This window comes from Danaus plexippus, chromosome 10, assembly GCF_018135715.1.
Source record: "Danaus plexippus chromosome 10, MEX_DaPlex, whole genome shotgun sequence".
Taxonomy (NCBI): domain Eukaryota; kingdom Metazoa; phylum Arthropoda; class Insecta; order Lepidoptera; family Nymphalidae; genus Danaus; species Danaus plexippus.
In genome coordinates, this window is record NC_083543.1 from 4,591,953 (window position 1) to 4,611,424 (window position 19,472).

The 19,472-nt window shown below is 29.6% G+C and overlaps 1 protein-coding gene across 3 annotated transcripts in view; it reads right to left on the reverse strand.

The window, feature by feature from the left end:
- The window catches only part of LOC116766774 (uncharacterized), a 32,691-nt gene that overhangs the window by 1,385 nt on the left and 11,834 nt on the right, over positions 1-19,472 (reverse strand). Inside the window, exons 3-13 of one of the 3 annotated variants that reach the window (XM_061521618.1) lie at positions 12,711-12,736; positions 11,356-11,392; positions 8,533-8,598; positions 7,907-8,121; positions 7,408-7,524; positions 6,210-6,302; positions 5,879-6,028; positions 2,144-2,333; positions 1,403-1,536; positions 730-859; positions 71-161 (exon numbers count right to left, since the gene is read on the reverse strand). In XM_061521618.1, the coding sequence (XP_061377602.1) occupies positions 71-161; positions 730-859; positions 1,403-1,536; positions 2,144-2,333; positions 5,879-6,028; positions 6,210-6,302; positions 7,408-7,524; positions 7,907-8,121; positions 8,533-8,598; positions 11,356-11,392; positions 12,711-12,736 (1,249 nt within the window). Of the gene's footprint in view, positions 1-70; positions 162-729; positions 860-1,402; positions 1,537-2,143; positions 2,334-5,878; positions 6,029-6,209; positions 6,330-7,407; positions 7,525-7,906; positions 8,122-8,532; positions 8,599-11,355; positions 11,393-12,710; positions 12,737-19,472 lie in introns of all 3 variants that reach the window. The other 2 variants (XM_032656864.2, XM_032656865.2) reach the window with 2 other exon arrangements.

A 19,472-nucleotide genomic window follows, 5' to 3' on the forward strand; every position in this document is an offset into this window, starting at 1 on the left:
CAATATTATATTATATGAATGTCATTCAATATTTTTTATAATAATTGATTTCTAAACAGATAACACGTACCGATTAGCAGGAGCGATACCAAGACCGTCTCGCGCTTGAAGTAACTCGGGATGGTCACCGATCGTGTCCGTTAGAGCTGCCATCATTACATCTGTAAAAAAAAACTTGCTTAAATTCAATAGTTATTACAATGTACTTATAGTACAAGTAATAAAATTTACAGAATTTTTTTTTTTTGATAAGGTAACACCAATAATCACATATATTAAACACGGCTAAAACAATTACATATCAGTGGATTTCAAAAAAACATTACAATGTTTTGAGATGGCGCCAGTGTCGCAACGAATAATTTTGAATAACATATTATTTTATTCAAATAAGCCGAATTTCTATCTCTTATTAACGTGTTTTTATTAATATTATCAAGTCAAAATACAGCAGTTCGTTGTAAATTGCTGGTGATTTTTATAAAGGTAAGTCACAGGTTAAGTAAGTATAGTATCCATGTATCTAGAAAAGGACTAAAAGAGTTGTGAAGAAAGATAATGTATATGCTATGTATTGTGTATGTTTTTTGTTTTGTTAGTTTTTTAATTACTATGGAATTTGTAACTACCAATTGGGATTATGTATGGAAAACTAGAAAAGCTACGTCTGCTGTGACGACAGAAACATAATATGAGAAAGGTGTTAATGACTTTTGTGACATCACTCACCCAAAACCTTCTTCTCGATGGTCCTCGACAGCTGTCCCCGCTCGGCCTCCAGCTCTAGGAAGGTCATGAACCGCTGTGTGGCGGCGCGCGCTGATGATGGAGAGCGGTACAAAGACTGGGAGAACATCATCTGTAATGACAGATACGTTCGGAAATCTTATAATTAGCTTATTATAATTTAAGTTCTATTTTCGAACGACAACGCTGACGTACATATTTCCTTATATTGTTTTTATAATTCAATATCGGTGACAAATACGTACGGAAATGTTGTTATTGGTTGATTATAATATACGTTCTCTTTTCGAACGACCACATTGACATTGGTATTGCTTTATACTGTTATTCTAATTATAAATCAAATTTGAAATAGCCAATCGAAACTTGTAACATTTTTTAGTTTCAAATCATTTGTTTTGCGGTATAGCCTAACAATAAGAGTTATAATGAAAAATATACTCGTACAATTTACTAAATCTGTAAATACTGTTAGTTTAATTTAGTTAAACTTTGTTATTACTGTGAGTTTGCAGAACACTAAACATAGATGTTTTTTTAATACATGACCTATTCTGATCATTTAAGAAATAAAAGACTGTTTATTGGACAAAAATAATAATATTTTATAGCATTACTTTGTAAAATATCTTAATACAAGTTATATCAAACGTACCTTCGCCAGTTGATATATAATTTCTTCGAGGGTATACTCCGTGTAGAGCGAGTCAGCGGCGCGGAGTTTGTCCATCATCTCTTCGTATTCCTCCTCACTGATGATCTGACCGTCACGGTCGTAGTCCGATGTGCCTGAATAATTATATATATGATAGGTATATTATATAGAGAATATACACTAACTTATAACCTATATATACTTGTACATATAATTTTTCGATACATTATAATCTCTGTATGTACATTATATAATATGTATATAGTCATGTGTAGAGTATTTAAGTGAATGAATTATATATATATACCAGTATACAATTAAAAAAAATTATATAATTTTTTTTAAACTAAAACATCTGTAGAATATAGTTTTATAGCTAAGCTAGTTTTATTACATACATATGTACATTTGTATCTAATATACCGACCGAATTTTTTAATGTTATAGACTTTGGAATGCTTACATGTATAGTAAGTTTTATCTAGATGTATGTATGTATTGTTTTTAGTTATTTCAGAAAACTTAAAAATGTATGTTATTTACTTAAGAAACACTATCTTTATATATTATTTTAGTTCATTATTTAAATTCAAGTTTTTTTGAAATATAAATCCATTTTCATTTGCGTTCATTACTTTTTACGGTGAAGAGAATTTAGATGATATTTGGCACGAAAAAAGGTCATAATATTAACAATAAATGAATGATAAAAATAATTTAGTTGATAAGTATAGATCTTACTGATAACATTAGTCTGGAGCATTGGGTCGTAGGTCCGTTTGACGGGTTCAGGTCGAAGGTCATTGGAAACTTGCATAGATGGGATAACTCCTAGATTGTTGACATCCCAGGTCTTCCCGGGTAGAGTCCTGAACACCTCGGGGCTACTTCCGAAGGGGAATTGGAGAGGCGTCGGACGATATTGGTACTCCTGTAAAATGTACTTTCACTTACCTTAGGCCTTAAGTCTAAAGTATTTGTAAGGATCCCTAACAAATGTAGTTTTGCCGAGGTGGAGTATTAAAAAATTTTTGGTAACATAAAGAGACGAGACGAAACCTCTTAGCATTCAATGGCTTCATCGTGCGCGTGCCGGGTCCATCGCGTTGCAGGGAGAGGAGCTTCAACAGTGTCTGGGACTTGCAACCCAGGTGTTGGTTTAAGGGGCCCCTATCTAACGCGCGTTAAACAGTCACCTCCACCGTCCAAGCTCCTCCCTCTGCCTAATCAAATTAGGAAAGAACCTACTAGGGCTGCCTTCGAAGTACGTTCTAAGAATTAATTGATATTAGTTTTAGACAGGCCCAAGTCTTTTAGTAGGTTGTAGAGAGATTTTGCCGTTATACCTCTCGCTCCCACTTCTACCGCGTACAAATCCACGACGAACCTATTTCGAGTGAGTTCGGTAGTGAGCTCGTAATATTTATTGACCTTGATGGCATGGTCTTTGGGGATATTAGTTTCCCAAGGACGCGTGAGCCTTATTATCACAACGCGCTTTTGAAATTCGCGGATACATAAATATGTCTGGTCTGGAGGACGACGCACAAATATCATCTGGGATTTTGTATTGTTTCTTATACGCATCCATCATTATAGTCCAATCCGAAGCCGCTTTAAGGATAGAGTAAGGCTTGACGTTTGTTTTTGTAGCCCTAGTGCCAAAAGTGCTAGCCTAGTGCTACCAAAAGACTAACCGTTCAACGTATGATTTCCAGAACCCTATTGTGACGACGCGAGTATTGACCGCTATCCAGGAGTACCCGACATCCCACTAGCAAATGCTTAGCAGTTCCAACTGCCTTCCCACAAATATAGCTAGTTTTTCGATAACTTTACCCCATCCTACTAAATTACACTGATCTGGGAGAGTAATTGGAAACGCATTGAGATAAAATTTTAGCAATGCTGGCGACCAATCATGAATTAAGTTGCGCCATTTTAGTGCTAATGGGATGCAAAAATCTCCTATGTCTAACCACTCGTTCTGCATCTCGAAACTCATTACATGGATCTTATATTTATCATTCTCGTCTTGCCGAATAAAAGACTTCAATATGTCCGTATCTTGGGCCTTCTTGCTTGATCCTAACCCTACTCTGTTGCTTTGTGCTCCTATCATAAACTGAAGTCGTGACTCCAGCTCTGGGTTATCTTTGTCTTTTGGGAGCGATGTAACGACTTCATCCTGGGATTTCCCCAGGATATATCTCTTGGACACTTTTAGGTGTTTATAGAGCTACGATGGCCTTAAGACTCATCCCAAAACTATTGCGATCCCTGAATAAAGCTGATGAATCAGACGATAACGCGAACCCGAGCCACAACTTCAACATCTTTATGACGCCTGCATCTCATTTTGAGAAAAGGGTTGCAGTTGAGATTCAAATACGTAGAATATGATTAATATAAACTTTATTATTAGATTTCGTAAAAGTTTCTGAACATAAAGTTTTTTTTATATTCTTGTATGAGAAAATATATATAACGAATAATACGTTATTTTATAAACATTTTGAGAACCAGCCGAGTGTTAGTTAATTCAGTTTACCACTGTCATGCCTTCATTATTAACAGTTCGTCAAACTATAAAGCGGCAACAAATTTCCATCCAAAATTTCGATACCAACATAAAATATAACACGCATATCAGAGTATTACAACGCCTCTGAAACTAAATAAAGAAAAATGTGATGAGTTCGACTTAGTTCATTATAAATAAAGAAGACTAATGGCTTTTGGCCGCACGTGCCATTAAAGGGTGAACTTTTTAGCACAAAGTTATTATAAAATATGCCGAAATTCTGTCATGAAATATTACAACCGAAAATTATGAATGTCATATAATCTCTGTAAAAGCTTTATCTTTAATATCAACATGTGAAGCGAATTACGCGAACGGGGAGTGGAATTTAACATAGTCAATACTGATATGAAAGAACGCACCATGTTTTTTTTTATATTATATTAAAATATTTAAAATAAACATCACACTATCAAGACTTTGACACACGAATATACGTCAATCCGGGTAAATTTCCAATGTTTGTTTTGCCACTAAATGTCAAACATAATGACATTTCTATCCTAGTATCGAAATTGAAATAGACAATTAATTAATGTCGACTGTCAAACGTCTTACGATATGTATTTAGATTTATTTGTTCACTACACAAATATTTTATGTTATGTTATATAAGAAAAAATTTAATTCTAAAAAAAAATCACTACGATTACGTTTCATTTTCTATGAAATAAAATACAAACGATATAAATTAATTCTTAATATAGATTCTTACAGTTGTTTTTGTTAACAACACGTGTCTAACGTAACTTTATTCTCTTATCGGATCATCCAATTTCCTCTGATAAATCAATGTTACATGTTTTATTAACTTGATGTGTTTGTGCGAACAAACAACATTGTTAGATACACAATCAAACCCGAATGATGAATTAACCCATAACATATTGTACACAACACTAGAACACGCATGAGTTGTTATTAAAAATTACTTACATTCATGTTTATTTTTTTCAAATTTTACTAATATGCTAATTTAACAAAAAATTGACGGTAGTATAGATTTTTTGTATTTAGAACTATTAATGTGTATCTCACATGGAATAATAAAAAAAATATTCAAAGACTTCTTAATTTCTATCCTGAAATTACTATACATTACGTTTTTTTTTAACGTACATTTTAAAATATCAAAGTAACAAATGAGCTGCTTAAATTACAAATGACTACAATTTCGTTATTACGTCTAAGGCCGCGTACTTAACAATAACGAAGATTTGACGGCGAGGAATCTATTAACAGGATTAGTTCATTATGAAAATTAATATAATTGTCTCTGAAGGAAAATGAACAAACGATAGCTACCTATCGTAGAACCGAAATAATATTGTACACAAAATATAAATATATTTCTAACTTCTTGACATTTGACAGATATAATAAGTGACAATGTCAACGAAAGTTGTTTTTGAAGTCATTTTCTATTCCCTTCCTCGAATTTAAGAAAATAAATGTGATAAACAATTAATTTTTGACAAACCCTCTCAATAAAGCGATTTGTCACATTTAAAGATCGATTAAAAATCTTTATCATCAGAATGGCCCTCCATAATTTATTGGAATGTATAATTTCAGACATTATAAATTCATTATATATGTATATATATTTTTTTGCGTTTTATTTAATTATTCATATATGATATTATGCATTGCAGAAATGTATAACTGTCGTACGAATTTATTCCTAAATATTTGGTCGTTATAAATTCTATTATAAATCAACATTTGCTGAAAAAAGTATGTCCATAATAAAACTCTGTCCTTATTTTTATATATTTTATGAAATTATCAAATCTACCAAATAAAATCAAGATAATAAACATGACCTTGTTCGACCTTCTTGTAATTTTATTTCCATTTCAGATAAGAATAAAACCTAAACATAAGCTTACCTTAGCGTTTTGTTCCATGATAAAGTTTCTCAGCTTTTCTTGTTGGGCGTTTTCCTCAGCTGCTTTGAGATTCTGCGTATAATGAGCTCTCAGGTAGTCGATATTAAACTTGATCTCTTGTAGGAAGGCGATGGCGTCTTCTTTAGTCATCTTAAATTCATAATAAAAGGGTGAAGTTGCGATTCAAGTACGACAATACGAATAACTAACTTTAAAGAATATAATTTACAAAAATATAACAATAAATTGGAGTTATCTGATTCGTGTATTGAATTATTTATAAAATGTTAAAGTGGTAAACAATGTATGAAAGAAAAAGTGCATAACCCACCATTCCTTCTTGGAGGAAATCTTCTATAGCCGTGGTGACGCCACGTTCGTCGCCCGTCCAGAAGACGTACTCCGCCATGTCTAAAGGTGAATACTGGATACCAGCGTATGGGTAGCGTTCCTATTATGACATATAGCAACTGGCTTCAACTACTTAGGATATATGAGACATAGCTTTAAATAAAACTCATATTTTCTTAAAGAAATCGTCAGCGGTAGACGACAAATTACAAGACCAACTGACAGACATATGCGTCTCGTCTGCCCATGAACACGGTCGCTGCAAAGTAACCGAAACGTCGGGAGTATTCAGTTAAAATAATTATAAACTCGTATTAAATCCGAAACTATAAGTTTTATTTAAATGAGTACCCGCGTAAGATCTCATGAGACATCGCTTTATAAGAGAATCATATATATAAAATGATATATGTTACTGTCATATATATATATATATATATTCTGATCAAATTTTTGTCCTGATCATAATACATGATTTAGCATATGACAATTAATCATTATAGAGTTAAATATTAAAACTAATCTCATGTCGGTGAGACTACAAATATATACGTATTTTATATATTGGAAATTATACACGTTTCAGCCAAGAATTTCCATACGAATTCATTTAAATCATATTGTTTTTGTAATGTTTGAACATTAGAAATTATTTGATGCTCTTAGTCATAATAAGTCATGATATAGCAAGCATATGCGGTAGGGTAACTTTACATATTATAGCTGTAACTGTAATACTGGCACAATTTTTGTTATGAATATATTTCATGATAATAAAGAGGTTTCTATGCAGTAAGGCTAGAGTAATGGCTATAGTTGAATAAATAATCAAAGGCACTTAGGTATATGTATTAGCATCGAATAATTGATATTTTTCAATGATATTTATCAAAATAAGATTATTGAGCGGGGCTTAGGATAAATACAGTACTATAAAACGCTCAAAATCCCAATTTATATTGTAAAGGTTATATTACAGGAAAAGGGGACAAACAGCAGGTATGCGTATAACCTCTCTTTATGGCCTAACGCAGTCTGTGAGACTCATAAAACAACTTAACGATGCCCATTCACGTTGGTAGTACGCTATTCTATTTTAAGCTAAATGTTCCTACTTCTTCGGTGTAAAACTTTAATGAAGCTGGCAGGAAATAACATTACAATTAATGTTTACTTACGTTCTTCTTAAATTCCTTTGTTACATCGTTGAAAGCTCTTCTTACAGCGGTGTGTCCATTGGTTGGAGTATTAGCGGCCGCTCCAGTCTGAACCAAACGCGCAGCTCCGTGGAATATCTAGAATATTCGTTATTTAAGAGTCATTTGTTCTATTACATAAGTGTTGGTAGTTTAATTTCATGATTATCTTACAATGTAGTAATGTATTCTGTTAGAAAATTCAATTACAAAACGAAAGGTGTACCGCAGGACTGTTATTGAACCTTGAATCGAATGGGATTTTTTTTATAATAAATTGTTTTTTTTTTTAACAAATATTTATATATATGGAAGAGATGAAATAAAAATAAGCCGTATTATTTAATATAGTAGTTCATAAAGTATTAAACCAAAATCTAAGTGTAACGAAAAACAATTTCAGTTGCGATCAAACGTCTAACGTTACTGCTAACATTACCAAAGTAACTACTATTATTATCAGCAACTACTTATACTTTACCTTGGTAGTTTGTTCCTCAGTGGCTGGAGTGGTATGAACGGTACCTTCCAATACACTAACATGAGTTCCATCCTGTATAATCATTTTGTGGACTCCCTCAGCCGGCACATCAAGCTGTGTCTGAGCGTGTACTTTTGGCTTCTCATCACCAACGCTATCAGCGGATGCATGCTGTTCTACACGTGATACCAATTCACCGTTTTGTTGTACAGCGCCTATTTTAAAACTTAAATATTATCACCGCAAATAAAAACAATATCATTTTGTATAACGGTCGTGAAACTTTAATTTAATAAAAAAAAAACACTTTATGGTAGTTTTGTAGCGTCTTGAGGAGTATATGTAATATAATATAGGTATTTATATGTCATAAAACGGGTAAACTTTAGTTGTGACGTCGTTTCAGCTTCTTGGGCTAACATTAGGATTGACATATAGATGAAACAATAATGAAAATACTACTAATTACATCTTAAAAAGAAAATAGACTTACGATAGATATAAATTATACTTAACTCTCATTATAAGGGTATAATAGAAAATATTAATTTGCGATAAATAAAATATACAAATTCAAATACAGGGCGTAATTTATTTTGAAAATAAAAATATAATATCGTACGTACCAAGTCTGTGGATTTCCACATGTTCCCTGTTCTGGATACCGGGATCGACTTCCTTGCTCGACTCTTCTACAATTAATTTAAAGTATATAATGAATATTATAATTTGCAACAGAATTATTCTAACTCACAGCCAATGGAAAATATATATCTACATACATCTCGATATTAAAGAAATCCATTGTCAGGACACAATATTTTTGTACCATTTGTATTCAGAATCCCAACCACAGAAATCTAACGAAGATTTAATGAGTATGTTTTACTTATCCTTACATAATAAATCTTCAGTATCTCCTTAAATAATATGACCTAATTTTAGCCTTGGCGTATATTCTCGGCACTTTTGACCTTTACCAATATATGTCATAAGAAGTTTGATTGCTTTGACTTAGCTGAGACTGACTTGCTTAACTTCTTCATGAGACTAACATATAGTATAAACTCTTCCATTTAATTAATGTTTATTATAGTTATTACAAATAAAAATTTTTACCATCAATTTAAGATCTCTAATATTTTTTTAGTCTATATTATACTGATGTCCTATATAATTAAAATATATTTTTAATAATTTTATATTGATATTCAACCTATTTTTTTTTATTGCTTTTTTTTATTAAATCGCGTGAATTTATTTCTTACATCTATCGCATGTAGCATTACTACGCGACGCGATGCAGAGGCAAATCTAATACTCAACTTGACTTTAACTTTTATAATTATATAGTACGTTTACAATTTATAATGTATTTATATAGCAGACAGGAATATAAAAAAAATCTATTATGAACTTAAAATGTTATATGATTTATAATAAACGAAAATAAAAATATTTAATCAAATTAAATTGATAACAAAATGATAATTAACCATTGCTAACTGGAGTTAGTACACTAAGCTATATGTTTGTCGTACCTACCTAATTACGAAACAAGTAAATAACGAAGTTTAGAGTTTCAGAGTTGTTGACTGACCCCGGACCTTTGACGGCGAGGCCGCATTAATATTTATAGTATCTAGACTCAAATATATCACAATAAATAAGGGGACGCTTTATATAACGAAATTTTCTCAGTGTATTATCCAACCTATGTTTGTGTATAAGAAAACCACTCATTAGAAAGCTTGCTGGCTATTCTCAGTATAGATTTTTTATCTTTAATTTATTGTTTCCAGTTGTTTGTAATGTTACGTAAAAATAAGCACGTAAGTTTAAATACTCCGTTAAAACGCTTCAAAGAAGTTACGATATAATAATTTATGAATATCTCGAAATATTTTATGATTCAAAACACAGCAACAGCAAAAGTTTTTTCATTAAACTTTTTAAAATAATAACATTCTTTTAGGAGAAACCTAACTATTTCTACAAAGTTATGAATTTCAATCATAAAAAAATCTAGAGTCGGGATTTTCGTTCTAGAATTTATTAAAAAACTACTGGAATAATGTCGCTGTGGACTTTAATAAAATAAGAATTAAATTTTCTGCTTAGTAGTTATACATTTAGAAATATAAAAACAATAAATTTGTTAACAAAGTTTATACTTTTTCATTATATTTAGAGCCAACGAGGTTTTTCATCAAAGGTCTTTCACGTGTTCCGAAAACAGTTTGATCGAGAAGACGTCATATTAGATTGATGTTGATAGATTTACCGCATACTAATATGTTTGAGAATCGATTGCGACACGCTTCGAACACATCGGTTGTTAGCTTAAACTTATGTGTAATAAGAAAATACATCTCACAATATATATTAACCTATATTCCTTTATGACGGTTTTGTTATTTATGACTTTATCAATTTATTACTTTTCAACACGCAATTTTTTTTATAAACCGAGCGATTAATCAAGTATTAGTAACGACTCTCAAATAAATGGACATAAATTTCATAGATATTCAGCTTTATTCCTACTCCTAAAATATATTTATATATATATATACCACTCGTTTTTAGGATATATACAAGCCGGTTATTATCTACAAATGCATTTAAAATCGATAAAGTTATCGAGTTATCGAGAGCGTTATCTAAAAAAAGCTCTTAGTAATCGTCACAGAATACTTTCCCACCCAATACATAACAAATGTTAACGATCATGTCATAGAATAAAAAAATATTGTTACTTCTCTCGTGTGTAATAATATTACCATTAATATATAGAATATATATTCTTAGTGTAGGAAGTTAATATTGTGGAAATTATTATAAAGCTCATTTAATTAATAAATACATTTAAAATATCATAGCCATATGGAATCGGATAAAACCCAAAACAAATATTATTTGTTTGAACGAAAAACGAATGTTTTATAGTTTTCACCATCGGCACGAGTTCTTCAACAAATAGGATTAAGACCCAATCAATAATAAAATGTGCCTATATGAATCTTTCATGATAAATTTTAATTCTCAGTGTTGTAATGCAAAGTGTATTTAACAATAAAATCCTGGTTTTACATAATACATACATATAGACATTGCGTAAAAATACAAAAACCAAGTTAGCATACAATAGTAATATTACGTTCTAAACTACTCTGAATGCTAGACAAAACTTTTATTTACTTTTATAACATATAAACCAGTGATATTATCATTCATCCTTTTTTCCGTAAACAATTTAATTAATGATAGCCATTCTATATTTGTAAATTGGAAACCAAATCTTTTAAAATTTATACAAATATTTGTTACTTTGTCATGGAAGCTACAAACAAATCCTCGATCAAAGCGGGTCATGCTTACATCGTTAGCCAAAACAGAAAAAACAAATAAAAATTAAATTATATTAATTCAACCTCAACATTACTCACCCATTTTAAGGTTTTCCAATTCCTTAACGGGAACATCCTGGAAAAGACAAGGTTTATATCAATTTGAAAAGGCTTTTATACTCTTAATATTTGTTTTTAAAACAAACGTTTCATTAAACATCTGAACATGAGATCGATATATCAATTTAAAACTTAATTCTATAGCCATAAAAGCCATGATTCAAAATATTAACAAAACCAAAATAAATTACTACTAATAATAGTTATTTTCATATTTTTGTACAAAAAAATAAATTAATAAAAATACTAATGGTCAAATATAATCTGATATTTTAACATCTTAATATTTCTATAAATAATTTTTATCTTCTTTGAGCGTTATAATTAAAAAAAAAAAACATTTATCTGTACGACCATAATAAATCCTTTTAGAATACTCAGCAAGGTGTTTTGAATATTAATATACTTCACGATTTAAAATAATAAATCATCGTTAAAATTTATCTTATATTTCTGTAACAATGTTACTATTTCTGTAATAATGCAGACGCTTTTCAATTTCGACAATAATTTACTCGTATAGTGATACCAAACTCGATTTCAGACATATGTGTACATACATAAGATTTAAATTTAACAAACACCGTCCCTTTATTTGCGCTCGTATGACTTTTATAACAAAGAATTCACTATTTCAAACTTTCTATTGAATTTCATTATTATTCAATATAGCAAATATAACAACTGCTCAGCTGTTTTGACACGTGCATTGCCTCGTGCTTAACAAATCAATAATTTGAGAAACAATTTCAAAAAACGTGGAAATTTTTTAATCTTAAGTTATATAAGGGATATTATGAGATTTTCTACTGCTTTCAACTGGATGCGACAATAACTTATTGTTAGTACAATTTAAAATTTAATATAAGGTAATATTAACCTAATAAATTATTTTGTAACATGAATTTAGAAATTCTATTACAAAATAATTTATTAAGTTAATATTACCTTAAATTATACTAAGATCTGTATTTTAAGACAAAGGCAGGTTTGAGGTTTGGGGTTTGGTGTAATAAGATATGTGTTTATATTAAATCTCTATGAGTACGTGTTCTTAAATTTAATCTGGGATATTTATATAATATAATACAAAGAAAATCTAACAACTGTTTTTTTTTATTTTCCCCAATATCAATACATTAATACTCTGGAACAAAACAAAATTATTAAAACCCCAAAAACTCTCATGCTTATCTAAATAATATTATCTAGAATAATATTAAATGTAGAGAAAAAAATCCTTAGTAAAACTACGTCAAAAGTCACTTGAATAATTGATTTGTTCGTATTAAAATGTCCTCTCAACTATTTCGTGTAATTGGTGAAGTACTTACAGCTTGAAGATCGCCATTCTCGTGACCTGGAACAAATATACGTATTTTATAATTTAATTAATTCGTATAAAATGTATTATAATAAAAAAAAAACTTATATTTTTTTTGTTAAATCTAATATATTATAAATATACTCCTATATCCTATATCTCCTATATACTCCTGTATCCTATATGTATAATATGAGACTTCTTTTTGCATTGAAACTCAAGATTTCTAAAATGTATGCCTTGTTGTTACGATATGTACATATAACTTAACTTTTTACCCTTACCCCCCTATTATGTCAACATGATGATCACGATAAAATATGCCGTCGGGTTACGTCAGAGTGAATTTGACCTAACACGTGATGTTGTTATGTGACTATATAACAGGATAAAGTTCAAGATTTATCCCTTTTCTTTTCCAAGAAAATAAAGTTTGAAAGCACCTTAAAGTTTATTCCTCGTACAAACTACAGAAACATCCGTGACATAACTTACTCTACACTGTAATTGGTTTTTTAATACTGACAACAAGACGCAGACACACATATATACATATAAATAGCTATATGTAGGTGTATACTAATAATAAGTCCGTTACATTAAGTTTCAATTTAGATGAAATGAAATGTAAATTTTAACGGTCCATAGCAATTAATTTCCAATTTACAGCTCCGTACGACTGATTTCGTTATTATATAGCGATGACCTTAATGATTTTCTATTTCCCCGAGATATTTGCGTCATTTGAGTACCTTATGGCATTTGAATAATGATTCTCCCAAACGTTGCTTTGTTACACGATAGAATTATCAAGTAAATTTGCAAACGAAAATTTTAATTTTTATTTTTGTTTGCTCCTGAAAATATAAACACTAGATTGATTTCATTTAAATATAATAAATAAGGTGTATAAAGTATTTAGATGCTAAAAGAAACATGTTTCATGAAAAAAATCAGCTATACGACTTTTATTTTACGTTGTTTCACGGACACAAAATTAAGTAATTTGTCAACATGAATATTTACTCATTTAGATTAAAGAAGATATTTTATGTAGATGTTGCTTTTACGATTTGTGTAAGTAACTTGATATAACACAATTATGGCACGGGACTAATACGTCTGATATGTGTAATTTAATTAAAAATATCTAAGAGATAGTTTTATTTTATGTAAAAGCAACAAACAAGAAAGAAAAGTTCAATAAGTGGGTAACGTCACTGTAAAGCGAGTTGTTCTAATATTATGTGTTTTGATCCTATTTGGAATTCCTGAAACAATTTGAGGAATTTGACTTGAGGGATAGGAGAAACGACTGGCCCTCTCAGACAACGATCAAAACGCATCTGTTACAGCTATGTACTGTAGCCGTCTCCTATGAGAATGTTGTATAATGAAGAGGTATGTATTATATACGATGTACATACGTACATACCGTAACCACTAGACCGTGTGGAATCGGCAAAGTGTTATTTATATGATTCCGAAGTGAAATTCGGGTCTGATCTAATTAGCCGCTTTCCTTTTACTGTTTTACTTGAGCAACGGAATTCAATTTATCGTCAAACTCGACATAATTTAACATAAATTTTGATTTTAGTGATCACAGTCAATTTATTGAACAAAGATATTCTTTTATGAGTATTAAAGATAAAGACTATATGACCGTTAAATGGCAATCTGTCAATCTTTAGGCTGGTGCTAGTAATAATATCTCTGTAACTCACGTATATAAAATAAATTTAACGTCAACCCTTTTATTTGTACTGTTTTGTAATGTTATTGCAATAATATTGCTAATACTTTCCACTTAAATAGTTTAACAACTTATGTATGGATATTTATTGCAAATTTTCTTGCAGTTCTTGATCGTTTATCACACCATGTGTGACGTATGTTTCTAACAAGAATGTTTTTTTCACTTATATTGGAATACTGATACAGATATGTAGTAGTACTTGTTACCTTAAAACAAACGATATCTTTTCTTCTTAAGATTCATCTTGTGTTATTCTTAGAATAATATTCTTTGTGTGTATAACAATATATATTTTTACATAGACGAATAAAATTAGTGTAACTCATATCACTGTATAGGTACAACTTAGAAATAAGACTTAGAAGATTTATTAAAAGTCCATATGGTAGACATCTATGATTTTATTATTTTGATATTATATTTGAATAGAGTATGTATTAATGTTAAAAAAATACTTGGTCATTACTCGCATTCTTCTGCGAAAAAAATATTTAAATATAAATTCTTTTGAATCCCACAAGATCCCGAAGAACAATACTTAGTGTTCCTTATAAAAGTTATCGTTAATGATATCATTAAAACGACCGCTCTTCCAAAATTCTTGGGTAATATTTGATTCTATATTAAATTTACTTAAAAATCCTATATAATAATTAAGCATAATATTATTAATTTCTTACAAAGTCACGAATTAACAACGTAGAAAATCATTTTAAAAATTTAGCACAAACGTTAAAATTATAAAAGAAAGAAAAATTAAAAGCATACATTGGATACTTTCTACTAAAAATAAGAAACTGTAAATGAAACTAGTATTATTCGGATTTACTACGCGGATTTTATTATTAAAAAACCGTGATCACGGTTGCTGCAAAGTAACCGAAACGTCGGGATTATGTAGTTTTTAAATAATAAAATCCGCGTAGTAAATCCGAATAATACTAGTTTCATTTAAATGAATACTCGCGAAAATCTTAGATCTCATTATAATAAGAAACTGTTTTTAAGAAACCAGATAAAACAAGTAAAAGAAATAAGCATGACTTTACTATGTGTCGATATAGATCGATCTAGAACATTCTATAATAATGCGGTACAGAAGTGAAGCATACTTATAGAGAGAGACTAAAGGATTTCCGTTCTAAGTGCCATTGTAGTCAAGCGGTCGATATATTAGAAGTTTTATAACTCATTGTCAGACGATTCCTCGCAGGGGTTGCCATTTAAGCCAAATGTGTAACGAGAATCGCTGTAGAAATAGACGAGTGTATTCTGCTATATTTTAGTCTGCGATTTTATTTCAGTGGATCGGTCTTAAGGTTTAAATAACGTGAAGCTGCTAAAGCTTTATAGCAAAACTAAGCGGATTACAAGAAAAACACACAAGATTACTTTTTATCGAGACTGAAACACTCCGAGATGTTTTGGATTATAAGTAACAAATTCTCTCTAAGAACATTAACAAGTCGTTTTTTTTTCAGCTTAAATCCGCTTTCTTAGTGTACGTTACATTTTATGTTCATTATATTTGTTTGAAGGTTTAGCAAAGTAAGAGTTTTCAAGCAAAAAAACTAAAAATATATATTAATTATATAAAAATTAATGTTATAAGCAAAAAAAAATTCATTCTTTAAAATCATTTTTTGAAGACATGACATTCATTTTCAGTGAGAACATTTTTATTTTTAACTTTTCTGAAAAGAAATGCGATCAAATAGGTTTGATAAAGAAAAATTTAGCGTAAAAACCCACTTCATAAAAATATATTTTTAGCCGACATATCAATAAAGACTTTAGCCCGCAACATGTTTTTAAAGTACAAAATATTATAAATAATTTCTTTGGCTGAAAAAATCGTTTGATCCCATATTTAATAACCGTCACATATATGTTATATCATAATGATTTTTGCCTACGACTTCGTCCTCATGGAATACGAAATAAGCTCAAAATATCAGAATTATAAGATAAATTATTGACTATGTCTCAATTTAACTGTTAAAGTTTCATCAAAATGAGTTAAGTAGTTCTTGCGTAACAAGACAACAAACATCAATACGTTCATCCATCCTCAGACAGTTTCGAATTTATAATATTATATCTTGATAAATATGAAGATAGTGGAAGTTTAGAGGGTTATAAATATTTTATTTAAAATCCAAGCATCCGAATAAAAGCTTGATTTTTTGAAAAGATTTATTAAATTTATTTAATGTGTAACATTTAACACGGTATTAAGATTACTTCACTGTCGTTCTTGTTTGTTCACGACTTTGGTATATAATTATTTTTGAAAATACATTTATATATAATCTTAAAACTTTCTTTCTATATATAATTTTTATAACCAAATTTGAAAACGGCACAAACGGATGAAATTTAAATCCCCCAAAGAAAATAAAATTTAAATCCCCCAAAGAAAATAAAATTTAAATCACCCAAAGGGGATTTAATTTTTATCAATCCTATACAACATATGTAATTTTTTTCATACATAATCCATCATCGTATATACATTTCGTATCATCACTGGTTTTATTTCATAATATTAAGGTCATTAAAAATTTTTCATAGCACCATTTTCACTTGATATAATAAAATATTTTCACCGCAATATTTCATCTGTGCTGTTTAACATATTCAAATAGGTTTTTCATGTATTTCGTTATAATTGCGTCATGAATATTCATTATTCTGTGTCACAATTTTCATAGCAACATTGCATTATTCGGGTCACGTAGGCGTTAAGGTTGTACAGCGACATCCAGTAATTTACAAATGCTATAAGAAATGATAGAAATATTATAAGAGAAAAAAAAAGTTATCCTTCAATACAATAACTCTTATTTTTCTGATTTAAAGTAACACTACCTTAATTTATTTCATTTTATACAACACGCGTTTTAGTTTAATATATCTGCCATCGTTTCCTTTTTATAAAAAAAACATATTAACTATTAAAAAAGTAAAACAAAACTATAACACATAATAATGTTGAAGTTAAATATGGCAAATAAAAAATAATTTCCATACCACAAATATAAATTTGATTTGTTCCCTTACACGATATTAATTGATACCTTTCTTTGAAGATTTAGAAGACACAGTGGAAGATATATTCGTCGAAACAAAACTATTTTTCATTTAAATTAAGAAAAAAATTGCGAATGAACAATGGAAACGTACCAGTCTGAGATACAAAACATAACTATAATGTAAAGACAAGAAAAGATATAAAAAAAAATACAAAAGAAATAGAATGCAACTAAATATCTTTCATAAAACAATACGATATACATTTCTGTTGCCAGAAAACAAGCCATTAAGTAAATGACAAAATGTTTACAATCTTAATTACAGTTGAAATGTTTATATTTTAAAAATATTTTAGTGTAATTGTTTCGCTGAAAACAATTAAAGTACTTTGAAGTATTCTCGTTACGACCGCTTAAATGTAACTGGGTCAGATGAAAATTTTAATTAAACAATATTATAATCACGACAGTAAGTCACTATACAAATTTGAAAAATTAAATATATTTTATTCATGAAAAAACCACATAAATTATTATTTTAGAAAATTCTGTTAAAATTAATTATATTTTAAGATATTGTCTCGCTTTAATATTCATGAAACACTAATTAATATGAAACGCTTCAATAATGTATTGTGTCTACGAACCTCTACGAAGACTACGATAGCTCGTAGAACAATAACACTCACGGCTACATAAATGCTACGGCATACGAAAATGTTGTTATATGTAAAACTATAAAAGACATTAATTCAATTTTCATTTTTTAAGTAAAAAATATGACGTTAAATGTCTTTAAGTGCTGTAGCAACCTTTACAAGGAGTTGATGAGGCGTAAAGAATCAATGAAATGTAAACCGCCTAGACACGCTGTGTGCGTCTGTTACTAAACTTAGAATATCTACTAGTTAGTTAAAAAATATATATATTTTATAATATAAGATTCGAAAAATCTCGATAAACGTAGTAAAAACAGGCAGTATTTGCCAAGCGACACAACCATTGAGTGTTATTGAAAGACGATATATTCGGTGTCAAATCTACACAATAGAAATTCCTTACAAAACTGTATATAAACCTGCCCTTTTTGAACATAAAAATGTGAAAACATTGGTATTTTATCAATACATTATGTTGTGTATAACTCGAGATAACATTTTTAATCTTATTTATAATTCAGTACTATGATAAACAATTTTAAGTCATTATTTATGGACTTAAACCAATAATAATATATCATGATATACAGATATGCAAAATGAATATAGGATCTTTTATATAAACCTTCATATTATTTAAACAATTTGCGATCTTTTAATGGCTTTAAATTAGCAGACATATGAATATATAATACATAAAGCCTTAGTAATAATTTTCCTACCTCTTTCTATTTCCTCAGACGATAGCCGAGAGCTATTCATGGCCAACAAAAGCCAGCCTGAGTCCTTTGTCCTCACTATGAATGGCGCTCTTATTACTTTTTGCGCAAAAAAATATGCTTCAGCGATAACTGACCAGGCCGGCAGCATTCATTAAAACGATTTACACTGAACCAATCTCTTTGAATCATCTAACACACTGATAAGTCTAATTATTGTTAATGAAAATTGGTTTTGTTTTCTGTATAACTATTGTCAAATACAAGTCAAACTATTTCTGTGACAGAAAAAAATAGGGAACATTTAATGTCAGTTCCAGTTCAGTACAATATAAAAATAAAGAACGAAATATCTACGTATTTACTAAATTACGAACTTATAAAAACTAATTGTTGTAATTTTATAAACATATAATATAATTATGTGATAATTTTACAAAAAAATCGAAGACGAAAAAGCAGAACGTGTTTTACAAAAACGTTGCCCACGACTTTGTCTCATTGGCCCTTGATAACCATATTTTTAATTTTATAAGTATTTTTTTTTTTTACTCTTCCATTGAAAGGGATGAAACGTATCCTATGTCCGATATGGCTATG